Consider the following 15,106-nt stretch of genomic DNA (forward strand, 5'->3'; position numbering starts at 1 on the left):
CACAGTGATGTTTAGTTTCTGAATGAATCTGCATTTTGAACGAATCGGGGGAAACAATGATTCAAAGGCCCATTGATAGAGAGAGACGTTTACTTAATTCCTGAATTAATCAGCCGTTTCAACAAATTAAATGAATGAATGACTCAAAGACATTTAACGCCACCTGCTGGCAATTTTAATTTCTTATTTAGAGTATAATTTAATTTTAAAAATAAGAAAAAAAACATTGCCGTTTTTCTCAATTGCTTAAACACAAAAACTGGTTTCTGTAGCAGAAAAACCGATACCCTTATGCCATTCCCAAACACACACGTTTCCCATAACTGTAATCACTATTCACCTATTTCCACACATGCTTCAATATTCAAAACTCATTCTGTAAAAACTTTCACAAAAGGGGCCAAATAAATCATTCACTGCACTGTAAGTTCATTCAGCAAACACATGCTCTCAATATAATTAACTCAAGTCATCAGAAGCTAAACTCAAAGAGCACACCTTTCTCCAGGTGCAAACACTAAGACTCAAAATTGTTAACACACCAATCAGAATTAAAGGGTTATTAAAAGAGACCTGGAGCAATCTCTGTGTGCTTTGGAACAATGGATCCTAACAATGCTGATGTTGCAAGACAACAGCATGGAGAGGGAGAGGGAGAGGACCTGAGATGAGATTATGATGAGAACGTTGATGCTGATGCTGTTGCTGAGTAACCTGTACATTTGCTTGCCTTTGGAAATAAAGGTTTTGAAAATTTAAATATTATACTCTTCAGGAACTCTTCCTTACATGTTTTGTCAGTGTGACATTTCAAAGGTCAGCTTTTTGTCCAAAACAGCATAAACCGTATTGCTTTATCCAATTATGTAAGCACAAACGCATAAAACAGTACTGTTTTTTTTTTTTTTTTTTTTTTTTTTTTTTTCAGGGTTGTTTCTGAAAGAGTTATTAGTCAGTGCTGTGATTTCACTAAGTTCCAAATTATTGATCTGAAAACTTCTAAAGCATTTGGTAGCAGTGTTTTGAATTTATTATCCCTCCAATGTGTAAAAAACAGTCATGTAGTCTGTATTGACTGAGGGCAAAGTTTGAATTGGGATTCAGAAGTTAGCTGTTTGTACCGTTGGGTGTGAGATTTTAAAATTGTGTGTGAAGATTTGAGAAAATGGTGAGTTGTTCTCAGAATTGTCTAAGCAATTGGGGAAAACTGTAAAGGGATAGTTCACCCAAAATGTAAAATTGTCATTTACACACCCTCATGTCCTTTCAAACCTGAACGACTTACTTTTGCACTACATAAAAGAAGGTATTTTGAAGACTGTTGGTAACAAAGCTGTTTTTGTTACCAGTTTCATTGCATGGACAAAGAAATAGAGATGTTTCTCAAAGTATGCTTTTTTATGTTCCATAGTTTATGTTAGGCCATTGTAGCTTAAACATTTATTAATAAATTTCATGTTGAATCAAATAAAATGTTTCTTTCTAAAGCAACTCTTTGTAAAGTCTACTTGATACTTTCTCATTTAACACAATAGCTTTTATCTTTTGTGGGTATTTTCACAGCCAAATTTTAATTTGCGATTTAATTAGATTAATTAATCGACACATCAGGTAATTAATTAGATGGAAAAACTTTAATTGACTGACAGTCCTAATATATATATATACACAGGTGCATCTCAATAAATTAGAATGTTGTGGAAAAGTTCATTTATTCAGTAATTCAACTCAAATTGTGAAACTTGTGTATTAAATTCAATGCACACAGACTGAAGTAGTTTAAGTCTTTGGTTCTTTTAATTGTGGTGAATTTGGCTCACATTTAACAAAAACCCACCAATTCATTATCTTAACAAATTAGAATATGGTGACATGCCAATCAGCTAATCAACTCAAAACACCTGCAAAGGTTTCCTGAGCCTTCAAAATGGTCTCTCAGTTTGGTTCACTAGGCTACACAATCATGGTGAAGACTGCTGATCTGACAGTTGTCCAGAAGACAATCATTGACACCCTTCACAAGGAAGGTAAGCCACAAACATTCATTGCCAAAGAAGCTGGCTGTTCACAGAGTGCTATATCCAAGCATGTTAACAGAAAGTTGAGTGGAAGGAAAAAGTGTGGAAGAAAAAGATGCACAACCAACCGAGAGAACCGCAGCCTTATGAGGATTGTCAAGCAAAATCGATTCAAGAATTTCCAAGTATTGAGTACATGTACAGTAAATGAACATACTTTCCAGAAGGCCAACAATTCACTAAAAATGTTTTTTTTATTGGTCTTATGAAGTATTCTAATTTGTTGAGATAGTGAATTGGTGGGTTTTTGTTAAATGTGAGCCAAAATCATCACAATTAAAAGAACCAAAGACTTAAACTACTTCAGTCTGTGTGCACTGAATTTATTTAATACACGAGTTTCACAATTTGAGTTGAATTACTGAAATAAATGAACTTTTCAACGACATTCTAATTTATTGAGATGCACCTGTATAATGGAGCTAATATATATATTTATATATACCATTTCTGTACCAAAATAATGTACCATAATACTTTTTGGTAAGGTTGTTTTATTTGATTACAACATAACTTGCCAGGTATCAACTGCCTTTCATTATTTTATTTTATTTTATTTTGATGTGCTAAACCAGCACAGATTTGACAGTTTTCTGTTCCGTTGATTCTTTTTAATTAAGTACAGTGTTTTACAGCACACCGTGTCTCTCTCCCTCTGAACGCTGGTGTAATTTAGGATTATGGCACTCTCTCCAGAACTCCTGGGAGCAGAGCAATCAGGGGAAAAGCGTACAGACAAAGCCTCGGTCAAGTCTGCACCATAGCGTCCAGTCCGAGAGGAGCTGGATGAGTCAGAGAGAACCAGAGGGGACAGTGTGATGTCTCTCGAGTCGCAAACAGGAAAAGCTCTCCATATCTGCTTCACCACCTCGGGGTGAAGTCTCCATTTCTCGGGCCTCAGCTTGAAGTTTTCCCTGGGACCACACAAGGATCTGGTGCGCCAACCTAAAGTCCAGTGTTAAGTTTCCACAGTCTGTGATGATTTGGGGTGCAGTGTAATCTACTGGTTTTGGTCCATTGTGTTTTTTGAAAACCAACGTCACTGCACCCGTTTACCAATAAATTCTGGAGCACTTCAAGCTTCCTTCTGCCGACCAGCATTTTGAAGATGCTGATTTCATTTTCCAGCATGATTTGGCACCTGCCCACACTGCCAAAAGCACCAAAAGTTGGTTAAATGACCATGGTGTTGGTGTGCTTGACTGGCCAGCAAACTCACCAGACCTGAACCCCATAGAGAATCTATGGGGGATTGTCAAGAGGAAAATGAGAAACAAGAGACGAAAAAATGCAGATGAGCTGAAGGCCGCTGTCAAAGAAACCTGGGCTTCCATACCGCCTCAGCAGTGCCACAAACTGATCACCTCCATGCCACGCCGAATTGAGACAGTAATTAAAGCAAAAGGAGCCCCTACCAAGTATTGAGTATATGTACAGTAAATGAACATACTTTCCAGAAGGCCAACAATTCACTAAAAATTTTTGTATTGGTCTTATGAAGTATTCTAATTTGTTGAGATAGTGAATTGGTGGGTTTTTGTTAAATGTGAGCCAAAATCATCACAATTAAAAGAACCGAAGACTTAAACTACTTCAGTCTGTGTGCATTGAATTTATTTAATACACGAGTTTCACAATTTGAGTTGAATTACTGAAATTAACTTTTCCACCTGTATATACAGTACTGTGCAAAAGTTTTAAGCAACTAGTATTTTCAGTTATTTCTATCTTTTGCTGTAGTGGGTCAGTAGGAAATATCAGTTTACTTTTCCAAACATTCATTTTGCCATTAATTTTAATGATCCAGTGAGGTTTTTGTTTGCACAAGGAGTCTGACAACAGTCAGTGCTCCACACAGAGATCTGATCTGATCATAATCCAGTCTGTCTGGAATGACATGAAGAAACAGAACAAACTGAGATTATACAGGTCTCCAGGATGCTTCAAGAAACCCGACCAGCATTTTGAAGATGCTGATTTCATTTTCCAGCATGATTTGGCACCTGCCCACACTGCCAAAAGCACCAAAAGTTGGTTAAATGACCATGGTGTTGGTGTGCTTGACTGGCCAGCAAACTCACCAGACCTGAACCCCATAGAGAATCTATGGGGGATTGTCAAGAGGAAAATGAGAAACAAGAGACGAAAAAATGCAGATGAGCTGAAGGCCGCTGTCAAAGAAACCTGGGCTTCCATACCGCCTCAGCAGTGCCACAAACTGATCACCTCCATGCCACGCCGAATTGAGACAGTAATTAAAGCAAAAGGAGCCCCTACCAAGTATTGAGTATATGTACAGTAAATGAACATACTTTCCAGAAGGCCAACAATTCACTAAAAATTTTTGTATTGGTCTTATGAAGTATTCTAATTTGTTGAGATAGTGAATTGGTGGGTTTTTGTTAAATGTGAGCCAAAATCATCACAATTAAAAGAACCGAAGACTTAAACTACTTCAGTCTGTGTGCATTGAATTTATTTAATACACGAGTTTCACAATTTGAGTTGAATTACTGAAATTAACTTTTCCACCTGTATATACAGTACTGTGCAAAAGTTTTAAGCAACTAGTATTTTCAGTTATTTCTATCTTTTGCTGTAGTGGGTCAGTAGGAAATATCAGTTTACTTTTCCAAACATTCATTTTGCCATTAATTTTAATGATCCAGTGAGGTTTTTGTTTGCACAAGGAGTCTGACAACAGTCAGTGCTCCACACAGAGATCTGATCTGATCATAATCCAGTCTGTCTGGAATGACATGAAGAAACAGAACAAACTGAGATTATACAGGTCTCCAGGATGCTTCAAGAAACCTACCTGCAAAGCTACAGTACTGTTAAAAGTTTTAGGCACTTGTGTAAAAATGTTGTAAAATGAGGATGCTGTCATAAATAGATTTTATTTATCAATTAACTCCTATTAACTAAATTAAATCAACATTTGGTGTGACCATCCTTTGCGTTTACAGCAGCTTTTGTCCTAAGTGCAACTTGCACACAGTTTTTCAGGTAGCTTTGCAGGAAAGTCTCTTGAAGCATCTTGGAGAAGTTGCCACAGTTCTTCTGGATTTAGTCTGTCTCAGTTTGTTCTGTTTCTTCATGTCATTCCAGACAGACTGGATGATGATGATGATGAGATCAGATTTCTGTGTGGAGCACTGGCTGTTGTCAGACTCCTTGTGCAAACAAAAATCTCACTGGATCATTACAATTAATGGCAAAATGAATGTTTGGAAATGTTAACTGATATTTCCTACTGACACACTACAGCAAAAGAGAAATATCTGACTTAAACCATTTTCTTAGCTGGTGAAAATACTAGTAGCCTAAAACTTTTGCACAGTACTATATACAGTATATTTATATATATATACACAGCCCACACATTAACCCTACACTTTGAAAACCTCTAGTGCACTATAATCCATCACATTCACTATGCCTACATTATTCTGGCCAATATTGTATATTCAGAGGAGAACTGGCCCCTTGATATAACCTGGTTTCTCCATTATCCAACATTACTATTGTCCTCCTTTTAGAGCTGCTTTACAGCAGAATTGAATTTTGTTTGCATTATTGAAACACTGTTTTCCTGTTTAACACTGTTAAGCATCTTTAGCACACATATTGTATAAAGCAATATAGAAATAAAGGTGACTTTTTTTGTTTGCCTCTGACTTACACACTAGGGGACTAAAGATATTTTGTAATGTGTCTTATGTTGAATAAGTGTTATGGCAGGACATTCATTTAATCTGCTTAGGAATGGGCGATATAACCAAAAGATTAAACCCTGTCATTTATATGCATCATTTGACCATGGAACTGATACACATCACCAAACAGTTATTAGACAAACTGTTATAATTAAACAAAACCTTACACAACTCATGATTTCCATATTTCCATTTCACTGCATAATTAATTTTAACTTCCAGCTACTAAATATATCCAGCTTTATGCACATATACAGTACACTAACATATATATACATCATCACCATATGAAAACTATATAACTTATGTTTAGGTAAATCCTAACCCATATAATCCTTCTGAGCTTTATGAAGTTTGTCATAATTTTCTCCTGCATTTTTGCCTCCTGCTGCAGTAATTTCCAGCATTTGTTCACATGATACTCATTTGACTGCATCTTGCTATTTAAATATGCATGCTCATCTGTGAACTACTTGCAGATACATCAGATATCCCCACTCTGCAGCATCTTTGTGATGACCCTTTCACCCTACATCTTCCTGTCTATATTCTACATGTTTGTGCTTGTGGAAGACTACTGGGATGATTTGTCTATTGGTAACACCAAATGAAAGAAAGAAAGAAAGAAAAATAAATAAGAGAGTTTGGTACCATAATCTTATCACGTAGCATCTGAGGAAGCGGGTCCCATAAATTTCCCGGTAGATTCGATTGAGCTACAGAAATACAAAAAGAAACAAACTTACACTAAACTCACAAATGTAGTGTGGACAGAATTTTGAAAAAAAAACTACTGTATAAAATTAAAATATTTCTTAGACAACCTCAATAGTGATGTTTTTGGACAGAATCTGGTACTCCATAGAAGCAGGATTATTGTAAGCATCAATGTATTGTCTCTGTAAACGGATCTGCAGAATAACAAATCCCTCGCCTGCTACTGCTGAACCCGTTGAGGCTTTAGTTGATAGATGAGTGGTTCGCAGTGAAGATGTGGTTGAGGTGGTGACAACTTTAGAGTGTGTTGAGTTTGAAAATATTACAGATGTAGTGATATGATTACCAGCTGCACTGGATATGGACAATGTAGTGCCAGATGGACTAGAAAGAACAGTTGTGTTTGATACATCTTTATGATGTACACTACTTGACATTCCAGCAGAAATAGTTGTGTTTGATAAAACTGTATGAACTGCATTGTTTGAATGGCCATCTGGAGCAGTTGTGATTGATGTATTTGTTGAAATTGTAGTATTTGTATAAGGATTAGAAATTACTTTGCTTGACAGATTAGTAGAGACAGTGGTGTTGATCTTATCAAGCAGAATAATTGTGCTTGAGGGATATGTTGTCACTGTAGAGGTGGAATAGCCTGGCTGAACAGTTGTGTTTGAATGATTAGTGGGAACTGTAGTAGTTGAGGGACCAATAGGAATAGTCATGCTTAAATGTTCAGTATGACCTGAGATACTTGAATGGTCATTAGGAACAGTTCTGTTTGACAGATCAGTAGGAACTATTGTGGTTAATAGACTGGGAAGAGCAGCACTGTTTGAAAGGCCTAGAGGAATAGTTGTGATTGACTGATTAGTAGGTACTGTGGGGGGGGTGGGACTAATAGGAAAAGTAGTGCTTGATAGATCAGTATGATCTGCTGTGATTGAGGAAACAGTTGTGACTGTTAAATCAGTAGGTACTTCACTGGTAAAGGGACCAGGAGGATCAGCTGATTGATTGGTAGGACCTTTAGTGATGAAAGAGGCAATAGGAGCAGTTGTGATTGACAATTCAATAGGAACTGCAGTGTTTGAGGTTCCAGTATGAACAGTTGTGCTTGGTTGATCTGTAGGGACCACATTGCTTGAAAAATAATTAGAAGTAGTTGTGTTTGATAGACTGGCAGAAACTGCACTGTTTGAAGGACCAGGGGAAACTGAGTCTGATGGGCCAGTAGCGACTGCAGTGTCTGTAAAACCAGTAGGTGATATTGTGCTTGACAGATCAGCAGGAACTACAGTGGCTGAGGTTTTGGTATGAATAGTTGTGCTTTGTCTATCAGTGGGAATTGCATTGTTTGAAACATTACTATGAAGAGTTGTTCTTGAAAGATGTGCAAGGACTTCAGTAGTTGAGGTACCAGAAGGAACGACTGAGTGTGATTGATCAGTAGGAACTGCAGCAGCTGTGGAACCAACAGGAACAGATGCCTTTGATGAATATGACATATCTGTAGTTGCGATGGGACCAGTAGAAGCAGTTGTGCTTGACACATCAGTAGGAACTGTAGTGGTCAAGGTTCCGGTAAGAACAGTTGTGCTTGGTCGCTCAATATGAACTGTAGTACTTGATCCAACAGTTGGGCTTGTTTGATTAGTTAAAACTGCAGTGATTGAGGGATCAGTAAGAGCAGTTGTGTTTGAATGATTGGTAGGATCCCCTGTGCTTGAATGGCCATAGGGAGCAGTGTGTGATAAATGAGCAGGATCTGCTGTGCTTAATGTTCTAAGAGGAGCAGTTGTGCTTGATTTCTGAGCAGGAACTGCAGACAGTATGGAACTATTAGAAGACAAAGTAGCTGACAGATGAGTGTCACCTGTTGTGTTTAATGAACCAGCTGTGACTGATGGACGAGTAGCAACTGCAGTGTCTGTTAAACCAGTAGGTGATAGTGTGCTTGACAGATCAGCAGGAACTGCAGTGGTCGAGGTTCCTGTATGAACAGTTGTGCTTGGTCCCTCAACATGAACTGTAGTACTTGATCCAACAGTTGGGCTTGTTTGATTAGTTAAAACTGCAGTGATTGAGGGATCAGTTAGAGCAGTTGTGTTTGAATGACTGGTAGGATCCCCTGTGCTTGAATGGCCATAGGGAGCAGTGTGTGATAAATGAGCAGTATCTGCTGTGCTTAATGTTCTAAGAGGAGCAGTTGTGCTTGAATTCTGAGCAGGAACTGCAGACAGTATGGAACTATTAGAAGACAAAGTAGCTGACAGATGAGTGTCACCTGTTGTGTTTAATGAACCAGCTGTGACTGATGGACGAGTAGCAACTGCAGTGTCTGTTAAACCAGTAGTTGATAGTGTGCTTGACAGATCAGCAGGAACTGCAGTGGTCGAGGTTCCTGTATGAACAGTTGTGCTTGGTCCCTCAACATGAACTGTAGTACTTGATCCAATAGTTGGGCTTGTTTGATTAGTAAAAACTGCAGTGATTGAGGGATCAGTAAGAGCAGTTGTGTTTGAATGATTGGTAGGATCCTCTGTGCTTGAATGGCCATAGGGAGCAGTGTGTGATAAATGAGCAGGAACTGCTGTGCTTAATGTTCCAGAAGGAGCAGTTATGCTTGATTTCTGAGTAGGAACTGCAGAGAGTATGGGAACATTAGGAGACAAAGTAGCTGACAGATGAGTGTCACCTGTTGTGTTTAATGAACCAGCTGTGACTGATGGACCAGTAGCAACTGCAGTGTCTGTTAAACCAGTAGGTGATAGTGTGCTTGACAGATCAGCAGGAACTGCAGTGGTCGAGGTTCCTGTATGAACAGTTGTGCTTGGTCCCTCAACATGAACTGTAGTACTTGATCCAACAGTTGGGCTTGTTTGATTAGTTAAAACTGCAGTGATTGAGGGATCAGTTAGAGCAGTTGTGTTTGAATGACTGGTAGGATCCCCTGTGCTTGAATGGCCATAGGGAGCAGTGTGTGATAAATGAGCAGAATCTGCTGTGCTTAATGTTCTAAGAGGAGCAGTTGTGCTTGATTTCTGAGCAGGAACTGCAGACAGTATGGAACTATTAGAAGACAAAGTAGCTGACAGATGAGTGTCACCTGTTGTGTTTAATGAACCAGCTGTGACTGATGGACCAGTAGCAACTGCAGTGTCTGTTAAACCAGTAGGTGATAGTGTGCTTGACAGATCAGCAGGAACTGCAGTGGTCGAGGTTCCTGTATGAACAGTTGTGCTTGGTCCCTCAACATGAACTGTAGTACTTGATCCAACAGTTGGGTTTGTTTGATTAGTTAAAACTGCAGTGATTGAGGGATCAGTAAGAGCAGTTGTGTTTGAATGATTGGTAGGATCCTCTGTGCTTGAATGGCCATAGGGAGCAGTGTGTGATAAATGAGCAGGAACTGCTGTGCTTAATGTTCCAGAAGGAGCAGTTATGCTTGATTTCTGAGTAGGAACTGCAGAGAGTATGGGAACATTAGGAGACAAAGTAGCTGACAGATGAGTGTCACCTGTTGTGTTTAATGGACCAGAAGTGTCTGAAAGATCTGTAGGAACTATTATGGTTGAAGGATCAGGAACTACAGTGATTGAAACATAATTAGGAGGAGCTGTGCTTGAAAGATCAGTAGGTGTGCTAGTGGGTACAACACTAGAAAGAACTGGTGCTGCAGCAGATGATGTTTGCATAATCAGAACATTTTGTGATGACTGGGTTTGTCTGGTTGTCAAACTTGAGCCATCTTGATTCACTGAAACAACATGAAAATGAGTATAAATCAGCCACTTTTTGATTACAGCAAAAACATTACCTACATTTAAACCGTTTTAGAGAATGAGGAACTCACCAACAACGACACTGGAAGGAATAATGTCAAGAAACACTTTTGATTCAACAATTGCTGACTTAAGATTGTCTTCAATGCTTTCTTTATTTGGAAGCACAGTGTCACTTTTAAAAATAAGTTGCACATCCACACCCACAGACCCAGGCCTAGAGAGAAAGATATTTGACGTTATTTTTATACATGTAAAAGTTCTTAAATTACTATAATGAATGTTCAGGTTTGATGTTGCTTATTCTCACGTTTTTGGATTTTTATATTATTTTGGACAGTAAAAGTATGTAACACATCACAATTCAATATGTGGCCACCCTTGACCACAAATGTAATTTTGCATCACCTAATCTTAAGTGTAAACAGTGATATCGACAAATACAGAGCAGTGGCATAGAGGAAAGGACCTGAGTAATCGATACCTCAGGAGTGTGCAAAAATGGTAAGATAAGCAATATAAAAAAAACTGCAGCATAACAAAAAAATCTGCTCTCAACTTTTTCCAAATCAGCCTGATGAAACAATCCCAAAATTGTGAAGAAATTCTTCCATTGGCCTTTGAATGGATAATACTAGTTAAATCGCTTCAAATTCATTAAATGTGTGCATGTTTCAAGTATAACCCAGGTGAAAAAGAAGTGCACTTCCATAATGTACTTAAAGTGCTCTATTTTCACACACTCATTTTGTACATAAAATACAAAAAATATTATTTAGTACTTAAGATAAACGTAAGTACATATGTGTACTCAAATGTGCTATTTTGAGACACCATGAAAATGAACTAAAATGTGCTTTAAACATATTATCTCTGTAATAAAACATTTTTAGTTAGTTAACACTTGTAGTACACGAACACATCTTTCATACATTAGTGGGTTCAAGTGTACTACAAGTGTTAACTAAATAAATATTTTCAATTTCAGCAATAAATAAATAAGCAGTGCACATGATGCAGTGTAATGAATAATATTACTTGTATTATTTGTAATGTGATTTTCCGGGGCAGCATTTTTTTTTTCTGTGTTGATATGTTTTATTATCTGTAGACAGTTGTAATTGTTGTTTGTGATAAATTACTATATTTTAATTGTAGGTTGCCACCTTAAAACAAGGGGCAACCGATGAAAATTAGCCTACTGGGCTAACTGGGATATTTACAGTACCTGTTCACTAATGAGCAGTGTCCCTATCAAATACTAGTAACTTACAAAATTGCAAATTACACCTCAAGCAGACACAGGTTTGGCTCTAAGCTTCATGGTGTGCTCAGTGTTTACATATACATCCAGTTGCTGGCTTCACACTTGATGAAATACACTTGATCACTGCTAATCTCAGTTTAGGAATGGCTATAAAGCTCACTGGCTACTAGCTTTTGTTAAATCAGATCATATCGCCATTTTCCTCGTACCAAAATAAAAACAAAGGCCCGGACAAGAACCTCTGGAGAGGAGGGTGGTGAAACGCTGGCCCACCCAATCAGAAGCTATGCTACAGGGGGCTCAAAATGACATTGAGTGGGACATATTCCGGGTGAGTTTAGCAGTCGTCATTGTGTTCACATATGTTAACTGATGAAGCATCATATACCATCACTACAAAGACTTTCACTAGTCAGAAACTGTGGGTGGGCTGCATACATTGTGGGTCTCTCATCGGGGAACATAAGTGATTACAAAACATTGTGCTATGCTCTCTGATGTGCAGCAAGATATGCTAAACTTTGGTGAAATCAGGCTCTTCACTGGCTGAAAAGCTGAATACTTTCTATGCACAATCTGAAAAAAAAAAAAACATGATAGCGCTTATCTGGCAGTCAGATGGCATTTTCTGTCTGTGTTTTGAGATCCTGCACTGATTAGCTTGATGGATGTAAAAGTTGTTTATATCCATCTTTAATAAGTCCCATGCTTTATTCATGGTCCCTGCCTGTTTTAAGAAATATGTTACCATCCCTGTGCCAAAGAACAATTAACACTCTTGCCTGTATGACTATCGCCCTCACATCACTAGTTATGTAGGTCTTTCAAAGACTCATCAAAAACACCAATTGTGCTTTCATCCATGTTACTATAGACCCTTCTTTAGTTTGCATTAAAAAGATGGTCTCAATGTGCAATTATTTGCCTACAAAAAACTGAGTAGTGAAGAAAGCTATAGGCTGAAACTCATCTGTTCACTGGTCTATTTTTTTTATTGTACTTAGCACTTTTTTGTAGCATGCAGGAACAAATGAATAAACATTTTGATAGACCGCTGTGTCCTGGTTATCTATTCAAAGTGCGAACAGCACTCTCGGTAGGATTCTGAATATTTAATTTCTTGCTCTACACACCTAAGGATAACTTTTTGAGTGAAACAATTTGATATAATATATGAAAGTCTTGTACCAGAATCTCAGCAAGTAGCATCTGAGAAAGTGTGGCTCATACAATTTCCAGTAGAAGTGATTCAGCTAAAAAGAAAAGAAACAGAGATATAAACTATAACATACAAATACATCTCACTATCAACATAATTTGGGCAGAATTAGGGAAAACAACTATTTTACTATTACTACAGCAAAAGTGAAAATGTCTCTTTGAATACCTCCATTGTGATGTTTCTGGATAGAGTCTGATACTCCAATGAAGCAGGATTACTGTAAGCATCAATATACTGTATGTGCAAACGGATCTGCAGAATAACAAATACTTCGCCTGGCACTGCTGGACCTGTGGAGGCCTTAGTTGATAGTTGAGTGGTTGACATTGAAGATGTAGTTGCAGTAGTGACATATTTAGAGCCTATTGGTAATGGAGTATTTTTCTGAGGACAACCTATGGCACATGCAGGAAAACCCCCCCACATTGTTTAATAAACATTTAAAAAATACAGCACTATTCAACTACAATAGGCTATCACAAACCTTTTGGTAGTGAAAGAATAAGAATTTCTTTGCTTGTCTTCAAGTCCTCTAGAAGTTCAGATGGTACAATTGCCAAAGCCTTTTCTAAGCCTTTTAATCTGTTTAAAATTACAAAAATACAAAATTACAAATAAATAAATAAAATCTGCATGATGAGTGAAACTGATAATTAAAATGTAATCAAATCACACACATTGCATCGTAAGAGTCACAGCTGAGGTTTGTGGGGATAACCACCAAATATGATGGACGAAAACTGGCCAGTAGTACAACAAGATTTATTTGGAACCACAACATATAGTCACTGGATTGGAAGAGGGGGAATCTGGTAGCAAGAGCCATCAAAGTTAGGTTCAGCATTGTGTCTCTGACAGCTGTGTTTTCAATCATTGTGATATTTCTCTGAAATTAGACAAAAGAAAAAATATGAACAAAATATTTAATATACTCTTAAAAAGCATGTATTGTTTGTGTGATGCTTTTAAGGATTGCCTTCCCCTATGAAAGTGTCTGAATAAATAACTGTAAGTTTATTCATAAAATAAATTTCAATGGAGTAAAGCAGAAAATGGAGTAAAGCAAAAAAAAAAAAAAAAAAACATGTATCAGGTAAAATTGCTCACCTTTGTCGTGATGTAAGTAAAAGCTGTAAAGAACTGTTCAAGCTGCCCATCATCTGGAGATATCAGAATAGAGGACAAAACCATCCTCATAAGCGTCTCATTCTGAAGTACACCAATAGATGGATCAAATATTAATTCTGCTTTCATTGTTGCTGGGAGGGAATTTAGAACTGTCATCTAAAAAAAAGAAAGGACAAAAACCGGTCAGAATAGTTGTCATCCAGAGAGGGTAAAATAATTGAGGATAAACTTAATTACCACATTGATTTTCATCTCCTTTAAAATAGTATATGTGATGTGTCTGGAAAAAGGACCAAAGTTGAGAGATATCCATGAAGAATCAACTGTGGAATCCCCTTGGCAAGCTAAGTAAAAACATTAGGGGGGAAAACACAAGTAAACTACTAGAATAAAATAATAATAATAATATGATGACCTAAAGCAACTAATAAAAGATTTGTTTAAGGAAAGTCAGACTACTATCCTTATTTTATGTGTTTTACATTGTGTCCCATTAAATGTCTTAATTTATAGCACATTATTTGTATTTCATTAACAAATACCTAAACTATAAACAGATAGGTATTGTCAACCCGGTGTATGTTGATGTAACTTTTCAAGATTTTTATTGAAACATTGAAAGAGCAGAATAAAAATTAGCATTGAAAGTTTTTAAAATTATTGGAATAAACTTTAAAAATATGAATAAGATAACATGAGAAATAAAGAACAATATATGAATGAGATTAATAATGCCAACTCAACTGCACTCAAAAGCCCAGTGTTAAATCTAATTGACCTACCTGTTTCATTATTCAATTTCTGGTAGCCCACCAGGACTAGGGCGAGCTCCTGCTGTCTCAACAAAGTCATCTGGTCAAAGATGCTGCTCAAAGCCCCAATGCTACAGTGAAAAGATCACAACAAAATGTAAAGACGATGCCTCATTAAAAAAGATCTTCACCAGCCAATGAACCTGCTTTAGAAATGCCCTCATGTTCTTTTTGACAGTGCAATTAGACGGGCGTTACAGAGCAGTCACAAAGATAGGGAGCGCTACGTACATGACGTGGTATTCATTGCAGTCGGTGTTTAATGTTGCTGTCTGGAGCATTTCTGCAGTCAAGCTGGGAAGGAGAGGAATCAGTTTCACAGTGAACCAGGACACCCAGTCATCGGTCACAAAGTCGGCAAAATGAAGACTGATGATG

General features: G+C 37.5%; 1 protein-coding gene across 1 annotated transcript in view; it reads right to left on the reverse strand.

Moving 5' to 3' along the window:
* Nucleotides 1-15,066, reverse strand: part of LOC107561920 (flocculation protein FLO11-like) — an 18,447-nt gene extending 3,381 nt beyond the window's left edge. The window contains exons 1-12 of the mRNA XM_016246457.1: nucleotides 14,960-15,066; nucleotides 14,699-14,799; nucleotides 14,154-14,260; nucleotides 13,896-14,072; nucleotides 13,466-13,674; nucleotides 13,273-13,370; nucleotides 12,954-13,183; nucleotides 12,755-12,819; nucleotides 10,371-10,516; nucleotides 10,053-10,274; nucleotides 6,622-9,668; nucleotides 6,449-6,513 (exon numbers count right to left, since the gene is read on the reverse strand). Coding sequence (XP_016101943.1) covers nucleotides 6,449-6,513; nucleotides 6,622-9,668; nucleotides 10,053-10,274; nucleotides 10,371-10,516; nucleotides 12,755-12,819; nucleotides 12,954-13,183; nucleotides 13,273-13,370; nucleotides 13,466-13,674; nucleotides 13,896-14,072; nucleotides 14,154-14,260; nucleotides 14,699-14,799; nucleotides 14,960-15,009 — 4,517 coding nt within the window. The 5' untranslated portion in view covers nucleotides 15,010-15,066. The remainder of the gene's footprint in view (nucleotides 1-6,448; nucleotides 6,514-6,621; nucleotides 9,669-10,052; nucleotides 10,275-10,370; nucleotides 10,517-12,754; nucleotides 12,820-12,953; nucleotides 13,184-13,272; nucleotides 13,371-13,465; nucleotides 13,675-13,895; nucleotides 14,073-14,153; nucleotides 14,261-14,698; nucleotides 14,800-14,959) is intronic.
* Nucleotides 15,067-15,106: the final 40 nt, after the last annotated feature.

The sequence above is a fragment of the Sinocyclocheilus grahami genome, unplaced genomic scaffold, assembly GCF_001515645.1.
Source record: "Sinocyclocheilus grahami isolate Dianchi unplaced genomic scaffold, SAMN03320097.WGS_v1.1 scaffold798.1, whole genome shotgun sequence".
NCBI lineage: Eukaryota > Metazoa > Chordata > Actinopteri > Cypriniformes > Cyprinidae > Sinocyclocheilus > Sinocyclocheilus grahami.